The sequence below is a fragment of the Gossypium hirsutum genome, chromosome A02 (genome assembly GCF_007990345.1).
Source record: "Gossypium hirsutum isolate 1008001.06 chromosome A02, Gossypium_hirsutum_v2.1, whole genome shotgun sequence".
In the NCBI taxonomy this organism is placed as follows: Eukaryota; Viridiplantae; Streptophyta; class Magnoliopsida; order Malvales; family Malvaceae; genus Gossypium; species Gossypium hirsutum.
In genome coordinates, this window is record NC_053425.1 from 37,881,199 (window position 1) to 37,895,754 (window position 14,556).

At 40.1% G+C, this 14,556-nt stretch overlaps 1 protein-coding gene across 1 annotated transcript; it reads left to right on the plus strand.

The window, feature by feature from the left end:
- Nucleotides 1-442: 442 nt before the first annotated feature.
- On the plus strand, nucleotides 443-13,272 carry LOC121211194 (uncharacterized). The gene is made up of 4 exons (XM_041083698.1): nucleotides 443-778; nucleotides 12,078-12,242; nucleotides 12,330-12,461; nucleotides 13,099-13,272. The coding sequence occupies exons 1-4, from the start codon at nucleotides 443-445 to the stop codon at nucleotides 13,270-13,272; spliced, it is 807 nt and encodes a 268-aa protein (XP_040939632.1).
- The last annotated feature ends 1,284 nt before the right edge of the window (nucleotides 13,273-14,556 follow it).

A 14,556-nucleotide genomic window follows, 5' to 3' on the forward strand; every position in this document is an offset into this window, starting at 1 on the left:
CCAGGTTGCAAGAACTCGGCTATGGAATGGGTTTACAAAAACAAAGATTTTGAAAAAAAATAACAACAACAACTCGGTTTTCAGAAGGTGGCATTTCGAATCTCCGACCCAAGCCTGTAAGTATTACTCTGAACTTTTCTAAATATTTTCCTGAATTATCTGTCTGTATTGAAACCCTACTAGGATACTCTAGATAGGATGATACTGAAACCATAGGAAAATTTACTAAGAGACTGAAACTGTAGCTAGACTTCGATTTTGCGAAAACAAACTTTGAATTACTGTCTGATTCATAAAACATCTGTAACAAACACTGGAATATTGAATTAATGCATAAAAATTTATAATCAGATAATATGATATGAGTACAAGAGCTGCTCTTGGAAGAGGCCGTGGACGGGGCAGAGGAAGTGCTCGAGCGAGATCTTCGTCTTCAGGACATATGCCGGTGGCGGATGCACCAGTACCACCAGCAACTGAGGTGGAGTCTTATGACCGCGGTGCCGGGGATGATGTCCTGTCACAGGCAATGCTTCGTGTTTTGGAAAGGGTTTCCGGGGCAAGTATTGGCAACAGAATTCGGGGATCTATTTTTAAACGACTTCGGGCTAACAGAGCGGAGATCTTTAAAGGTGTGTTTGGTGTAGCCCCGAATGTGGCGGAATATTGGTTGAAGGCCACAGAATGGATTATGGATGAATTGGACTGCTCTGTGGAGCAGAAGCTGAAGGGAGCCGTATCGTTGTTACGGGAGAAGGCTTATCAGTGGTGGCTCATTGTAACACCCCGTACCCGAGACCGTTGCCGGAGTCGAACACGAGGTATTTACGGACTTATTTCATTATAAAACACAGTTCATTTAAAAATTTCCAGACAAGTTGGCTAACTGCGTCACTGTCATCTTAAAAATCATATCTCGAGTTCCAAAACTCAAAAACAAGTTCCGTAAATTTTTCCTGAAACTAGACTCATATGTCCATCTAAAATTTTTTTCTAGAATTTTTGGTCGGGCCAATTAGTACAGTTTATTAGTTAAAGTCTCCCCTGTTACAGGGTTCGACTACTCTGACCTTCATGCATTACGACTTAGATATCTTCCTGTACAGGGCTTCAATACTTATGCCGTTTGTTTCTAACGAAACTAGACTCAAAAAGGAATCTATAAATATACATCATGACTTCTAATTATCTCTGGTTAATTTATAGTGAATTTCCAAAGTCAGATAAGGGGATCCAAAAATCGCTTTGGCCCTATTCCACGAAAACTTAAATATCTCTTAAAATACGACTCATATGATCGTTTCGTTTCTTCCATATGAAAGTAGATTCATCAAGGTTCGATTACATAATTTATTTATTATTTAATTCCATTCCTACTATTTTTAGTGATTTTTCAAAATTTACATCACTGCTGCTGTCAGCATCTGCCTTTAAGGTAGACTTTACCTATTTCATAGTTTCCATGATTCAACTAGCCCTTTAGCATATATAGCACAAAATATAATCATGATTAACCATTCCAATGGCCAATCATCGCCAAGCATATCCACACCTCTCAATAACCATATACATACAAAATGATTATAACACTATGCTCAAAATATATAAGCCATTTTCGCATGGCTATCCAAATATATACAACACCAAAGTACTTGACTAATAACACAAGGGAAGTCCTATACATGCCATTTTCAGAGTTCATCTAAATGAATACCAAAAGGGCTTTGATAGTGTGGATGACTTCGACTTTGACACTCCTGAGTCCGATAGCTGACAAACCAAAATCTATAAAACAGAGAATCAAAGAAACGGAATAAGCATTTAATGCTTAGTAAGTTTTGAGTAATGAAATCATGCACAACTGAAGTATAGCATTCATACGACTAAACGAATAATTTCATATACACATATTCTCACAATCATACCTACTTCGCATTTCCAACCCTTATATTCATACATAAGGAATCAACTTGACTAAAAGCCGGAAGCTTGTTAATCGATTGAGCGAATACTATTTAGAAGGACTCAATTATTTCAATGCACATACGAAACATACCTCATCGTTGAGATTTTACGAGCGTATTAATTGAAATTATTACAGCAAGATCGCTCATTCCCAAACCCAAGTATCTTCGGGATTTAGCCGGATATAACCACTCGCACAAGGCCTTCGGGACTTAGCCCGGATAAGGTCACTAGCATAAATGCCTTCGGGACTTAGCCCGGATATAGTCGCTAGCACAAATGCCTTCGGGTCTTAGCCCGGATATAGCAACTCGCACAAATGCCTTCGGATCTTAGTCCGGATATAGTCATTAGCATAAAAGCCTTCGGGACTTAGCCCGGATATCATTCGAATAACCATGCACATATATCAATAAACCATGACACATCCATATTTCATTTTCATTACCAAAGCTCAAACACAAGACACTTATCACACTTACTAATTTCGGCTCAATAGCCACATACAAAGAGCACGATTTTGATTGGCTTTATAACATGATCTCTATACACATTCGGCTACCCGTCATAGGTATAAACTAATCACCTCAATATATAATTCAAGTAGAATCATTATATCACCGTTTATTTGTCATACCTATATGTCATGACCTAATCGAATCATAATCTAAGTTCCATTACTTTAAAACTTACCTCGGATGTTGTCGAACGATTTCAACGTCTATTCAATCACCTTTTCCTTTCCTTTGTCGGATTTAGTTCCCCTTTGCTCTTGAGCTTAATTTAACAAATAAATTGATTTAATCATTTTGAACATCAATGAGAAATTCAAGGTACTTAGCCCATGTATATTAGGCATTAGAGTCATATATATATGAAATTATGAATCAACTCAACATATTAGCCCACACTCTCTTTTAGCCGATTATCTAAGCCAAGATAAAAGCATCAATATGCTTGCCTCTAACCGAATACATGCAACACCAATCTACCTCATGTGGCCGAATATGCATGTCTATGTTGAGGCCGATTATATGCTTAATACTTCCTACAAATATGGTTACTTGTATTGACTACATACCATTTTGTTTCAAGTTCAAAACTCGGCTAATACACATATATACACTAGTAAGCAAATACTAACATTTGCACTTCACCTTACTACCAATTCTCATCTACTTCCTACCATGGCCGAATGCATCAAGACACCATACCATTTCAATTTTGGTTATGGGTTAAACAAAGAACTTAATGTCTAACTCAAAAATGCTAAAAAGAAAATCCAAGAGTCATCAATCACCATCACATGTATCATTACAAAGCTTCACACTTAGCATGCAAATGACATCAACACAAGTCCACCTTAGCCGAAACTTAACTCATCTTCATGCCTCATCACCACAACATCAAACACCAACCAAGAAGACAACACCCATGACCGAATATCATCTCCATCTCATAGCAAAGATTTAAACCATGGGCTAGGTAGAACTCAAGCTAACAACTAAAAATATGCATGAATCTCATGGAACAACATCAACATACCTTAGTCTAGTGAACCACCATAGCCGATTTTCTCCAAGCTCTTTCAATTCTTTTTCTTTCTTCTATTCGGCCAAGTTGAACAACATGAGAACTTTTTCTTTTTTTTTCTTCATCATTTTCCTTTTCATCATTTTATTACCATGCTTATTATTTTATCATTCCTCCCATGAAACACTAACATAACATGTTTACAATACCTTTTTACCCATAGCATGGCCGGCCACCATCCCAGGTTTTGGGTATTTTGACATGCAAGGACAACATTTTCTAGCATGCATCAATAGGCCCCTTTAACATTTGCCTAGCACATTTCTAAATTTTCTCACACAAGTCCTATTTAGCAAAATTCACTTACAATTAACAAAATTCAAACATGAAATTTTCACACATGCCTATATACATATAATAAGCATCAAATATAATGGTTAATTATTTTTATGACTCGGTCTTGTGGTCCCGAAACCACTTTCTGACTAGGGTCAATTTAGGGCTGTCACAAATCTCCCCCACTTAAGAAATTTTCGTCCCCGAAAATCTTACCGGTAAATAGGTTTGGGTATCATTCTTTCATAGAGTTCTCGGTCTCCCAAGTAGCTTCTTCCATCCCGTGTTTGAGCCATAACACTTTTACTAAAGGAACCTTTTTGTTTCGTAACTCTTTCACTTCACGAGCCAGGATACGAATCGGTTCTTCTTCATAACTCATATCGGGTTGAATTTCAACCCTTGATGGATTAATTATGTGCGATGGATCAGATCTATAACGTCGAAGCATCGAAACATGAAAGACGTCGTGAATCTTTTCAAGTTCAGGGGGCAAAATCAATCTATACGCAAATGGACCGACTCGTTCGGATATTTCATATGGCCCGATGAACCTCGGACTCAATTTGCCCTTACGCCCAAATCTGAGTATCTTTTTCCAAGGTGAAACCTTAAGAAACACTTTGTCTCCTACCTGATACTCAATATCTCTTCGTTTTAAATCCGCGTACGACTTCTGACGATCGGATGCTGCCTTCAGACTTTCACAAATTATTCTTACTTTCTGCTCAGCATCTTTAATCAAATCAACTCCGAAAATCTTACTTTCACAGAGCTCGGTCCAAAAAAATGGTGTACGGCATTTACGACCATACAAAGCCTCGTAAGGTGCCATTTTAATACTTGATTGAAAACTATTGTTGTAAGCGAATTCAATCAAAGGTAAATACCGTTCCCATGAACCACTAAACTCAAGGATGCAACATCTTAACATATCATCGAGTATCTGAATTATCCGCTCGGATTGACCATCGGTTTGGGGATGAAAAGTGGTGCTAAAATGCAACTTGGTACCCAAAGCTTCTTGCAATTTCTTCCAAAATCGCGAGGTGAATCTCGGATCTCTATCCGACACAATAGAAATGGGTACCCCATGTAATCTCACAATCTGAGAAACATACAACTCAGCTAGTTTATCCAATGAAAAATTCGTGCGTACGGGGATAAAGTGAGCCGACTTAGTCAGTCTATCAACAACAACCCAAATCGCATCTTTCTTACTTGCCGACATTGGCAACCCAGATACAAAATCCATCGTGACTCGATCCCATTTCCATTCAGGTATCATGATCGGCTGAAGTAAACTCGTAGGCACTTGATGTTCCGCCTTCACTTGCTGACATACTAAGCACTTCGAAACAAAATCAGAAATGTCTCGTTTCATACCATGCCACCAAAACTTACGTCTCAGATCGTTGTACATTTTCGTACTCCCCGGGTGAATTGACATTCGACTACAATGAGCTTCGTTCAGAATCGTCGAAATAAGTTCTGAATTTCTTGGAACACACAAACGACTTCTGAACCTCAAACAATCGTCATCATCAATTTGAAACTCTGATTCCATATTCGAAACACGTTCAGCTCGTTTTGAAACTAATTCATCATCGACTTTCTGAGCTTCACGAATTTGATGAATCAACAATGGTCTAGCCTTTAATTCTGCTACTAACACATTGTCGGATAGAACAGACAAGTGTACATTCATCGCTCGTAAAACAAACAGTGATTTACGACTCAAAGCATCCGTAACCACATTAGCCTTTCCCGGGAGATAGTCAATGATAAGCTCATAATCTTGTAACAACTCAAGCCAGCGTCTTTGTCGCAGATTCAAGTCTCTTTGAGTCATCAAATATTTGAGACTTTTGTGATCCGAATATACATGGCACTTCTCACCAAATAAGTAATGTCGCCATATTTTCAAAGCGAATACGATGGTAGCCAGTTCGAGATCATAGGTTGGATAATTTTTCTCATGTGGCTTCAGTTGCCTCGACGCATAAGCTACAACTCGACCTTCTTGCATCAATACACAACCCAACCCAAGTAAGGATGCATCACTGTAAATGACGAACTCCTTGCCTGATTCGGGCTGCACTAGTACTGGAGCTTCCGTCAAATGAGTTTTCAATTGATCGAAACTTTTCTGACACTTTTCTGTCCATTCAAACTTAACATCTTTCTGAAGTAGTTTCGTCATTGGTGTGGCTATCATCGAGAAACCTTTTACAAACCGTCGGTAGTAACCGGCAAGTCCCAAAAAGCTCCGAACCTCAGTAATATTTCTCAGAGGCTTCCAGTTAAGTATGGCTGAAATTTTGCTCGGATCAACTCGAATACCCGATGCAGATACCACATGACCCAAGAAGCTCACCTTTCTTAACCAGAACTCACACTTACTGAACTTAGCATATAACTGCTTATCTCGTAAAATCTGCAACACTAATCTCAGGTGCTCAGCATGCTCGGTTTCATCTCTTGAGTAGACCAAGATGTCATCAATAAACACAACTACAAACCGGTCCAGATACTGTCTGAAGACCCGATTCATCAGATCCATAAATACCGCAGGGGCATTAGTGAGCCCAAACGGCATCACTAAGAACTCGTAGTGACCGTATCTCGTTCTGAAAGCTGTTTTGGGTATATCCGAATCTCGAATTCGTAACTGATAATAACCCGATCTCAAATCTATCTTTGAAAACACTGAGGCTCCCTTTAGTTGATCAAACAAATCGTCAATGCGTGGTATCGGATATTTATTCTTTATTGTCACCTTATTCAGCTGATGATAGTCGATGGACAACCTCATGGTTCCGTCCTTCTTTTTCACAAACAATACTGGTGCACCCCAATGTGAGAAACTTGGTCGAGCGAAACCTCTATCCATCAACTCTTGCAACTGAGCTTTCAATTCCTTTAATTCTGTTGGTGCCATATGATATGGAGCTATCGAAATCGGTGTAGTTCCAGGTACAAGCTCAATACCAAACTCTACCTCCCGAACAGGTGGTAAACCCGGTAATTCTTCGGGAAAAACATCCAGATATTCACAAACCACCGGCACAGATTTAGGCTTCTTTTCTAACTCTTTGTCATCAAGTACATACGCAAGGTATGCTTCGCACCCCTTTCTTACATACTTCTGAGCCAACATCGATGATATTACAGCTGGCGACCCATTCAAGTCAGTAGATCAACTCGAATCATCTCATTATTTGCACACCTCAAATCGATAGTTTTTCTTTTGCGATTCACAACTGCATCGTGAACGGTTAGCCAATCCATACCGAGGATAACATCAAATTGGCCGGAAAGCAGGAACCTCTGATTTCTAAGGGACATTTCTTACACACTTTGTCGACAAGCACATAACGACCCAAGGGATTTGACACCCGAATTACGAACTCAGTAGACTCAACAGGTAAAGTCTTACTGGTTGCTAAGGTTTCACATATATAGGAATGAGTAGAACCAGGGTCAATCAAAGCAATCACATTAGTATCAAAGAGAGTGAAAGTACCTGTAATAACATCAGGCGAAGAAGCATCCTCGCGTGCACGTATAGCATAAGCTCTAGCGGGTGCACGAGCCTCAGATCTGGTTGTAGCATCTCTAGATCCTCTCTGACTGCCACTAGCATTAACCGTGTTTCTAGACGGTCTACCCCGAGCAGTAGTAGCACCTGGTTTCCCACTCTGATTTACATTTTGTTCAGACAGTCTCGGGCAATCCTTGATAAAATGGTCAGCTGATCCGCATTTATAACAGGAGCGGTCATGGAATCTACAACTCCCTGAATGCCATTTACCACAATACTTGCACTCCATTCTATCTCGACGATCGTTTCCAACACTGGCGACCGAAGTGACTCGTGTACTCACAGGGGGTCGGTCACGATCTCGTCTAGAAAAACCCGAAGTGTCTCTAGACCGGCCTAAGTCATCTCTAAATTTCTTCAATGACTGTTGGAAGGGCTTTCCCGAAGATCTCTTACGAAACTCCTTTGCTCCCATATCAGCTTTCCTTTTCTCCTTACTGAGCTCCTCGGCTTTGCAAGCTCGCTCGACAAGTACCACAAATTCTCGAATTTCTAAAATGCCAACATACAGCTTTATATCATCATTCAGTCCATCTTCGAAACGTTTACACATCACAGCTTCTGAAGAAATGCATTCTCGAGCGTACCGGTTAAGCCTTACAAACTTTCGTTCATAATCGGTAACCGACATGGAACCTTGTTTAAGTTCAAGAAATTCCTTCCGTTTTTGATCCATGAATCTCTGACTGATATACTTTTTCTGAAACTCGGTTTGGAAAAACTCCCAAGTTACTTGCTCTCTGGGCACAACAGAAGTCAACGTATTCCACCAATAGTAGGCAGAATCACGTAGCAAGGAGATAGTACACTTTAGGCACTCATCGGGTGTGCAAGACAGCTCATCGAGTACCCGAATAGTGTTGTCCAACCAAAATTCAGCTTGCTCGGCATCATCGCTGTCCGTAGCTTTAAATTCAGTAGCCCCGTGTTTTCAGATTCTGTCAACTGGGGGCTTATTTGACCTTATTTGGTCAGTTGCTAGAGGTATTGTTGGTGCAGGGGTGGTATTAGTCGGGAATGGAGGTTATGGAACAGCCGTATTAGTTCGAATGTATTGGTTGAACCAATCATTCATCACGCTATAAAAAGCTTGTCTAGCTTCATCATTCGGATTACTAGCAATAGGTTGAGAGTCCACCGGCGCTGTCCCTTGTGCAGGAGCAGGCGCTACACTCTCAAGATCATCAGCTACTGCTCGGTTGGGATCGGGATCCATTACTATAAATAAACACATTTTCAATTGTCAGAAATCACCACACTATCAAATAATCACATAATGGCATGTATAGCTAGACCCAAACGTATTACGGTAGTCCTAGAATCGACTAAACCGTAGCTCTGATACCAATAAAATTGTAACACCCCGTACCCGAGACCGTTGCCGGAGTCGAACACGAGGTATTTACAGACTTATTTCATTGTAAAACACAGTTCATTTAAAAATTTCCAGACAAGCTGGGTAACTGCATCACTGTCACCTTAAAAATCATATCTCGAGTTCCAAAACTCGAAAACAAGTTCCGTAAATTTTTCCTGAAACTAAACTCATATTTCCATCTACAAATTGTTTTCTAGAATTTTTGGTCGGGCCAATTAGTACAGTTTATTAGTTAAAATCTCCCCTGTTACAGGGTTTGACTACTCTGACCTTCATGCATTACGACTTAGATATCTTCCTGTACAGGGCTTCAATAGTTATGCCGTTTGTTTCTAACGAAACTAGACTCAAAAAAAATCTGTACATATATGGCATGACTTCTAATTATCTCTGGTTAATTTATAGTGAATTTCCAAAGTCAGATCAGGGGATCCAAAAATCACTCTGGCCCTATTCCACGAAAACTTAAATATCTCTTAAAATACGACTCATATGATCGTTTCGTTTCCTCCATATGAAAGTAGATTCATCAAGGTTCGATTAAATAATTTATTCACTATTTAATTCCATTCTTACTATTTTTAGTGATTTTTCAAAATTTACATCACTGCTGCTGTCAGCATCTGCCTTTAAGGTAGACTTTACCTATTTCATAGTTTCCATGATTCAACTAGCCCTTTAGCATATATAGCACAAAATATGATCATGATTAACCATTCCAATGGCCAATCATCGCCAAGCATATCCACACCTCTCAATAACCATATACATACAAAATGATTATAACACTATGCTCAAAATATATAAGCCATTTTCGCATGGCTATCCAAATATATACAAAACCAAAGTACTTGACTAATAACACAAGGGCAGTCCTATACATGCCATTTTCAAAGTTCATCTAAATGAGTACCAAAAGGGCTTTGATAGTGTGGATGACTTCGACTTTGACACTCCTGAGTCCGATAGCTGACGAACCAAAATCTATAAAACAGAGAATCAAAGAAACGGAATAAGCATTTAATGCTTAGCAAGTTTTGAGTAATGAAATCATGCACGACTGAAGTATAGCATTCATATGACTAAACGAATAATTTCATGTACACATATTCTCACAATATACCTACTTCACATTTCCAACCCTTATATTCATACATAAGGAATCAACTTGACTAAAAGCCGGAAGCTTGTTAATCGATTGAGCGAATACTATTTAAAAGGAATCAATTATTTCAATGCACATACGAAACATACCTCATCGTTGGGATTTTACGAGCGTATTAATTGAAATTATTACAGCAAGATCTCTCATTCCCAAACCCAAGTATCTTCGGGATTTAGCTGGATATAACCACTCGCACAAGGCCTTCGGGTCTTAGCCCGGATATGGTCACTAGCATAAATGCCTTCGGGACTTAGCCCGGATATAGTCGCTAGCACAAATGCCTTCGGGTCTTAGCCCGGATATAGCAACTCGCACAAATGCCTTCGGATCTTAGTCCGGATATAGTCATTAGCATAAAAGCCTTCGGGACTTAGCCCGGATATCATTCGAATAACCATGCACATATATCAATAAATCATGACACATCCATATTTCATTTTCATTACCAAAGCTCAAACACAAGACACTTATCACACTTACTAATTTCGGCTCAATAGCCACATACAAAGAGCACGATTTTGATTGGCTTTATAACATGATCTCTATACACATTCGGCTACCCGTCATAGGTATAAACTAATCACCTCAATATATAATTCAAGTAGAATCATTATATCACCGTTTAGTTGTCATACCTATATGTCATGACCTAATCAAATCATAATCTAAGTTCCATTACTCGAAAACTTACCTAGGATGTTGTCGAACGATTTCAACGTCTATTCGATCACCTTTTCCTTTCCTTTGTCGGATTTAGTTCCCCTTTGCTCTTGAGCTTAATTTAACAAATAAATTGATTTAATCATTTTGAACATCAAGGAGAAATTCAAGGTACTTAGCCCATGTATATTAGGCATTAGAGTCATATATATATGAAATCATGAATCAACTCAACATATTAGCCCACACTCTCTTTTAGCCGATTATCTAAGCCAAGATAAAAGCATCAATATGCTTGCCTCTAACCGAATACATGCAACACCAATCTACCTCATGTGGTCGAATATGCATGTCTATGTTGAGGCCGATTATATGCTTAATACTTCCTACAAATATGGTTACTTGTATTGACTACATACCATTTTGTTTCAAGTTCAAAACTCGGCTAATACACATATATACACTAGTAATCAAAGACTAACATTTGCACTTCACCTTACTAACAATTCTCATCTACTTCCTACCATGGCCGAATGCATCAAGACACCATACCATTTCAATTTTGGTCATGGGTTAAACAAAGAACTTAATGTCTAACTCAAAAATGCTAAAAAGAAAATCCAAGAGTCATCAATCACCATCACATGTATCATTACAAAGCTTCACACTTAGCATGCAAATGACATCAACACAAGTCCACCTTAGCCGAAACTTAACTCATCTTCATGCCTCATCACCACAACATCAAACACCAACCAAGAAGACAACACCCATGGCCGAATATCATCTCCATCTCATAGCAAAGATTTAAACCATAGGCTAGGTAGAACTCAAGCTAACAACTAAAAATATGCATGAATCTCATGGAACAACATCAACATACCTTAGTCTAGTGAACCACCATAGCTGATTTTCTCCAAGCTCTTTCCCTTCTTTTTCTTTCTTCTATTCGGCCAAGTTGAACAACATGAGAACTTTTTCTTTTTTTTTTCTTCATCATTTTCCTTTTCATTATTTTATTACCATGCTCCTTATTTTATCATTCCTCCCATGAAACACTAACATAACATGTTTACAATACCTTTTTACCCATAGCATGGCCGGCCACCATCCCAAGTTTTGGGTATTTTGACATGCAAGGACAACATTTTTTAGCATGCATCAATAGGCCACTTTAACATTTGCCAAGCACATTTCTAAATTTTCTCACACAAGTCCTATTTAGCAAAATTCACTTATAATTAACAAAATTCAAACATGAAATTTTCACACATGCCTATATACATATAATAAGCATCAAATATAATGGTTAATTATTTTTATGACTCGGTCTTGTGGTCCCGAAACCACTTTCCGACTAGGGTCAATTTAGGGCTGTCACACTCACTGTGAGACAAGGGACCCCAGCTGATAGGGTAACTTGGGAATTGTTTAAGACAGCTTTTAAAGGGAAGTACGTTGAGGCGAGTTATGTGGACGCCAGCAGAAAGGAATTCTTGAATCTGGTGCAAGGAGTTAAAACAGTTGCTGAGTACAAGGTCGAGTTTCTGAGGCTGAGCTGGTATGCTGTGGGCATAGTCGCTACGGAATATGAGTGTAATGTGCGCTTCGAGTATGGTCTTAGGGATGACCTTAGGGTGTTGATTGCTCCGCAGAGGGAGCGGGACTTTGCGGTCTTGGTGGAGAAGGCAAAGATAGCTGAAGAGGTTAAGCGGGCTGAAAATCAAAATCGAGAGAAGGATCAAAATCATTTCGGGAGGGATCCAGGGCCTTCAGGTGGTGCTAATAGGAATGTTAAGAGGGCAAGAGTTGAGGAACCAGTTCGAGCAGTGCCGATGAATGTGGTTAGACCACCAATCTGTGGAGACTGTGGTAAGGTACATTTGGGTGAGAGTAGGAAACGTTCCGGTGCTTGTTTTCGATGCGGATCTATGGAGCATAAAGTTAAGGACTGTCCTCAGGGAGTTGATCAGGCACAGGTTGTTGTATAGAGGGTTGCTCCACCCATGAGAGGTGGACCACAACCATTGAGAGGACATAGATAAGGTAGGAATGGAAATGGAAATGGTCGAGGTCGAGGGGCACCTGGCAAGGGTGCTGGAAATACTGAAGCTCGACAACCAGCATTGGTGTATGCAGCTCGTCTCGAGAGGAGGGCGACGCACCTGACGTTATAACGGGTACGTTTTTGGTTTATAGCATACCGTATACTGCTTTGGTGGATATTGGATCTACTCATTCCTATGTTGCATGTCCATATCTAGGTCGTTGGGTGTGCACTCTGAGAAGATTGTGAGTGGGGTATCTGTGCTAAGTCCTTTGGGTCACTTAGTTAGGGTAGACAAACTGTATAGGGATGTACCCTTAGAAACTCAAGGTAGGACTTTCCTTGGAGATCTGATAGAGTTACCATTCGGGGAATTTGACCTCATTCTGGGAATGGACTGGCTTGTTAAGCATAAAGCAACTCTGGATTCTGCAACTAAGCGAATGGTGTTAAGGACTGCGGAAGGTGAGGAGGTTGTGGTGATAGGTGAACGAAGGGATTATTTGTCCAATGTGGTGTTGGCATTAAGAGCCAAAAAGTGGATTCGAAAGGGTAGTGAGGCCTATTTGGCATTCGTAAGTTAGTCGGAGGAGGTGGGACTAACAGTGGATAAGGTTAGGACTGTAAAGGAGTTCCAAGATGTTTTTCTAGAGGAGCTCCCAGGATTGCCTCCAAACCGAGAAGTTGAGTTTGGAGTCGACTTGTTGCCTGGAACGGTGCCCGTGTCCATCGCACTGTATAGGATGGCACCGAAAGAGTTAGTGGAGTTAAAGGCACAAATTCAGGAGTTGTTGGATAGGGGCTTCATTCAGCCAAGTGTGTCTCCATGGGGAGCACCGGTGCTATTCGTGAAAAAGAAGGATGGTACGATGCGGATGTGCATTGATTATCGCCAGTTGAACAAACTGACGATTAAGAATAAGTATCCACTGCCAAGGATTGACGATCTGTTCGACCAGCTTAGAGGAGCTTCTGTATTTTCCAAGATCGACCTTCGATCTGGATATCATCAGTTAAGGGTCAAAGAGGCAGATATCTATAAGACGGCATTCAGGACTCGGTACGGTCATTACGAGTTTCTGGTTATGCCATTTGGACTGACAAACGCTCTTGCAGCGTTTATGGATCTGATTAATCATGTGTTCCAACCATTTTTTGATCAGTTCGTAGTCGTCTTTATTGACGATATCCTGGTATATTCTGAAACGGAAGCGAAGCATGATGAGCATCTCCGTATAGTGCTGCAAGTGTTAAGGGAGAAGAAACTTTTTGCGAAGTTCAGCAAGTGTGAATTTTGGTTGAGGGAGGTAACCTTCTTAGGTCATGTGATCTCTGCTGAGGGGATTAAGATGGACCCTCAGAAAATTGAAGCAATTTTGGAGTGGAAGCCGCCTAGGCAAGTGTCGGAAATACGGAGTTTCTTAGGATTGGCGGGATACTACAGGAGGTTTGTAGAAGGTTTATCAGTGATGGTTGCACCTCTGACAAAACTCATAAGGAAAGGAGTACCGTCTATATGGACTGAGATGCAGCAGGAAGCTTTTGAGAAGTTGAAGAAAGTTCTAACTGAAGCACCTGTGTTAATTCAGCCGGAGTTTCTGGGAAGGATTTTACTGTGTACGGTGATGCATCACATGTAGGTTTGGGCTGCGTGTTAATGCAAGAGGGTAAGGTGGTTGGATATGCATCACGACAGCTTAAGCCCCATGAGGGGAACTATCCTACTCATGATTTGGAGTTGACGGCAGTGATATTTGCACTTAAGATTTGGAGACATTACTTGTACGGAGAAAGGTGTACTATATACACAGACCACAATAGTGTTAAGTATGTGTTGACTCAGAAGGAGCTGAACCTTAGGTAAAGGA

Excerpts from the sequence above, each read along its gene's own strand:
- LOC121211194 (XM_041083698.1), top strand. The coding sequence starts at position 443 with ATGCCGGTGGCGGATGCACCAGTACCACCAGCAACTGAGGTGGAGTCT. Across the intron at positions 12,243-12,329 it reads CTACGGAATATGAGTGTAAT|GCAAAGATAGCTGAAGAGGT; the intron begins GTGCGCTTCGAG and ends TTGGTGGAGAAG. Across the intron at positions 12,462-13,098 it reads GGGCAAGAGTTGAGGAACCA|CATAAAGCAACTCTGGATTC; the intron begins GTTCGAGCAGTG and ends TGGCTTGTTAAG.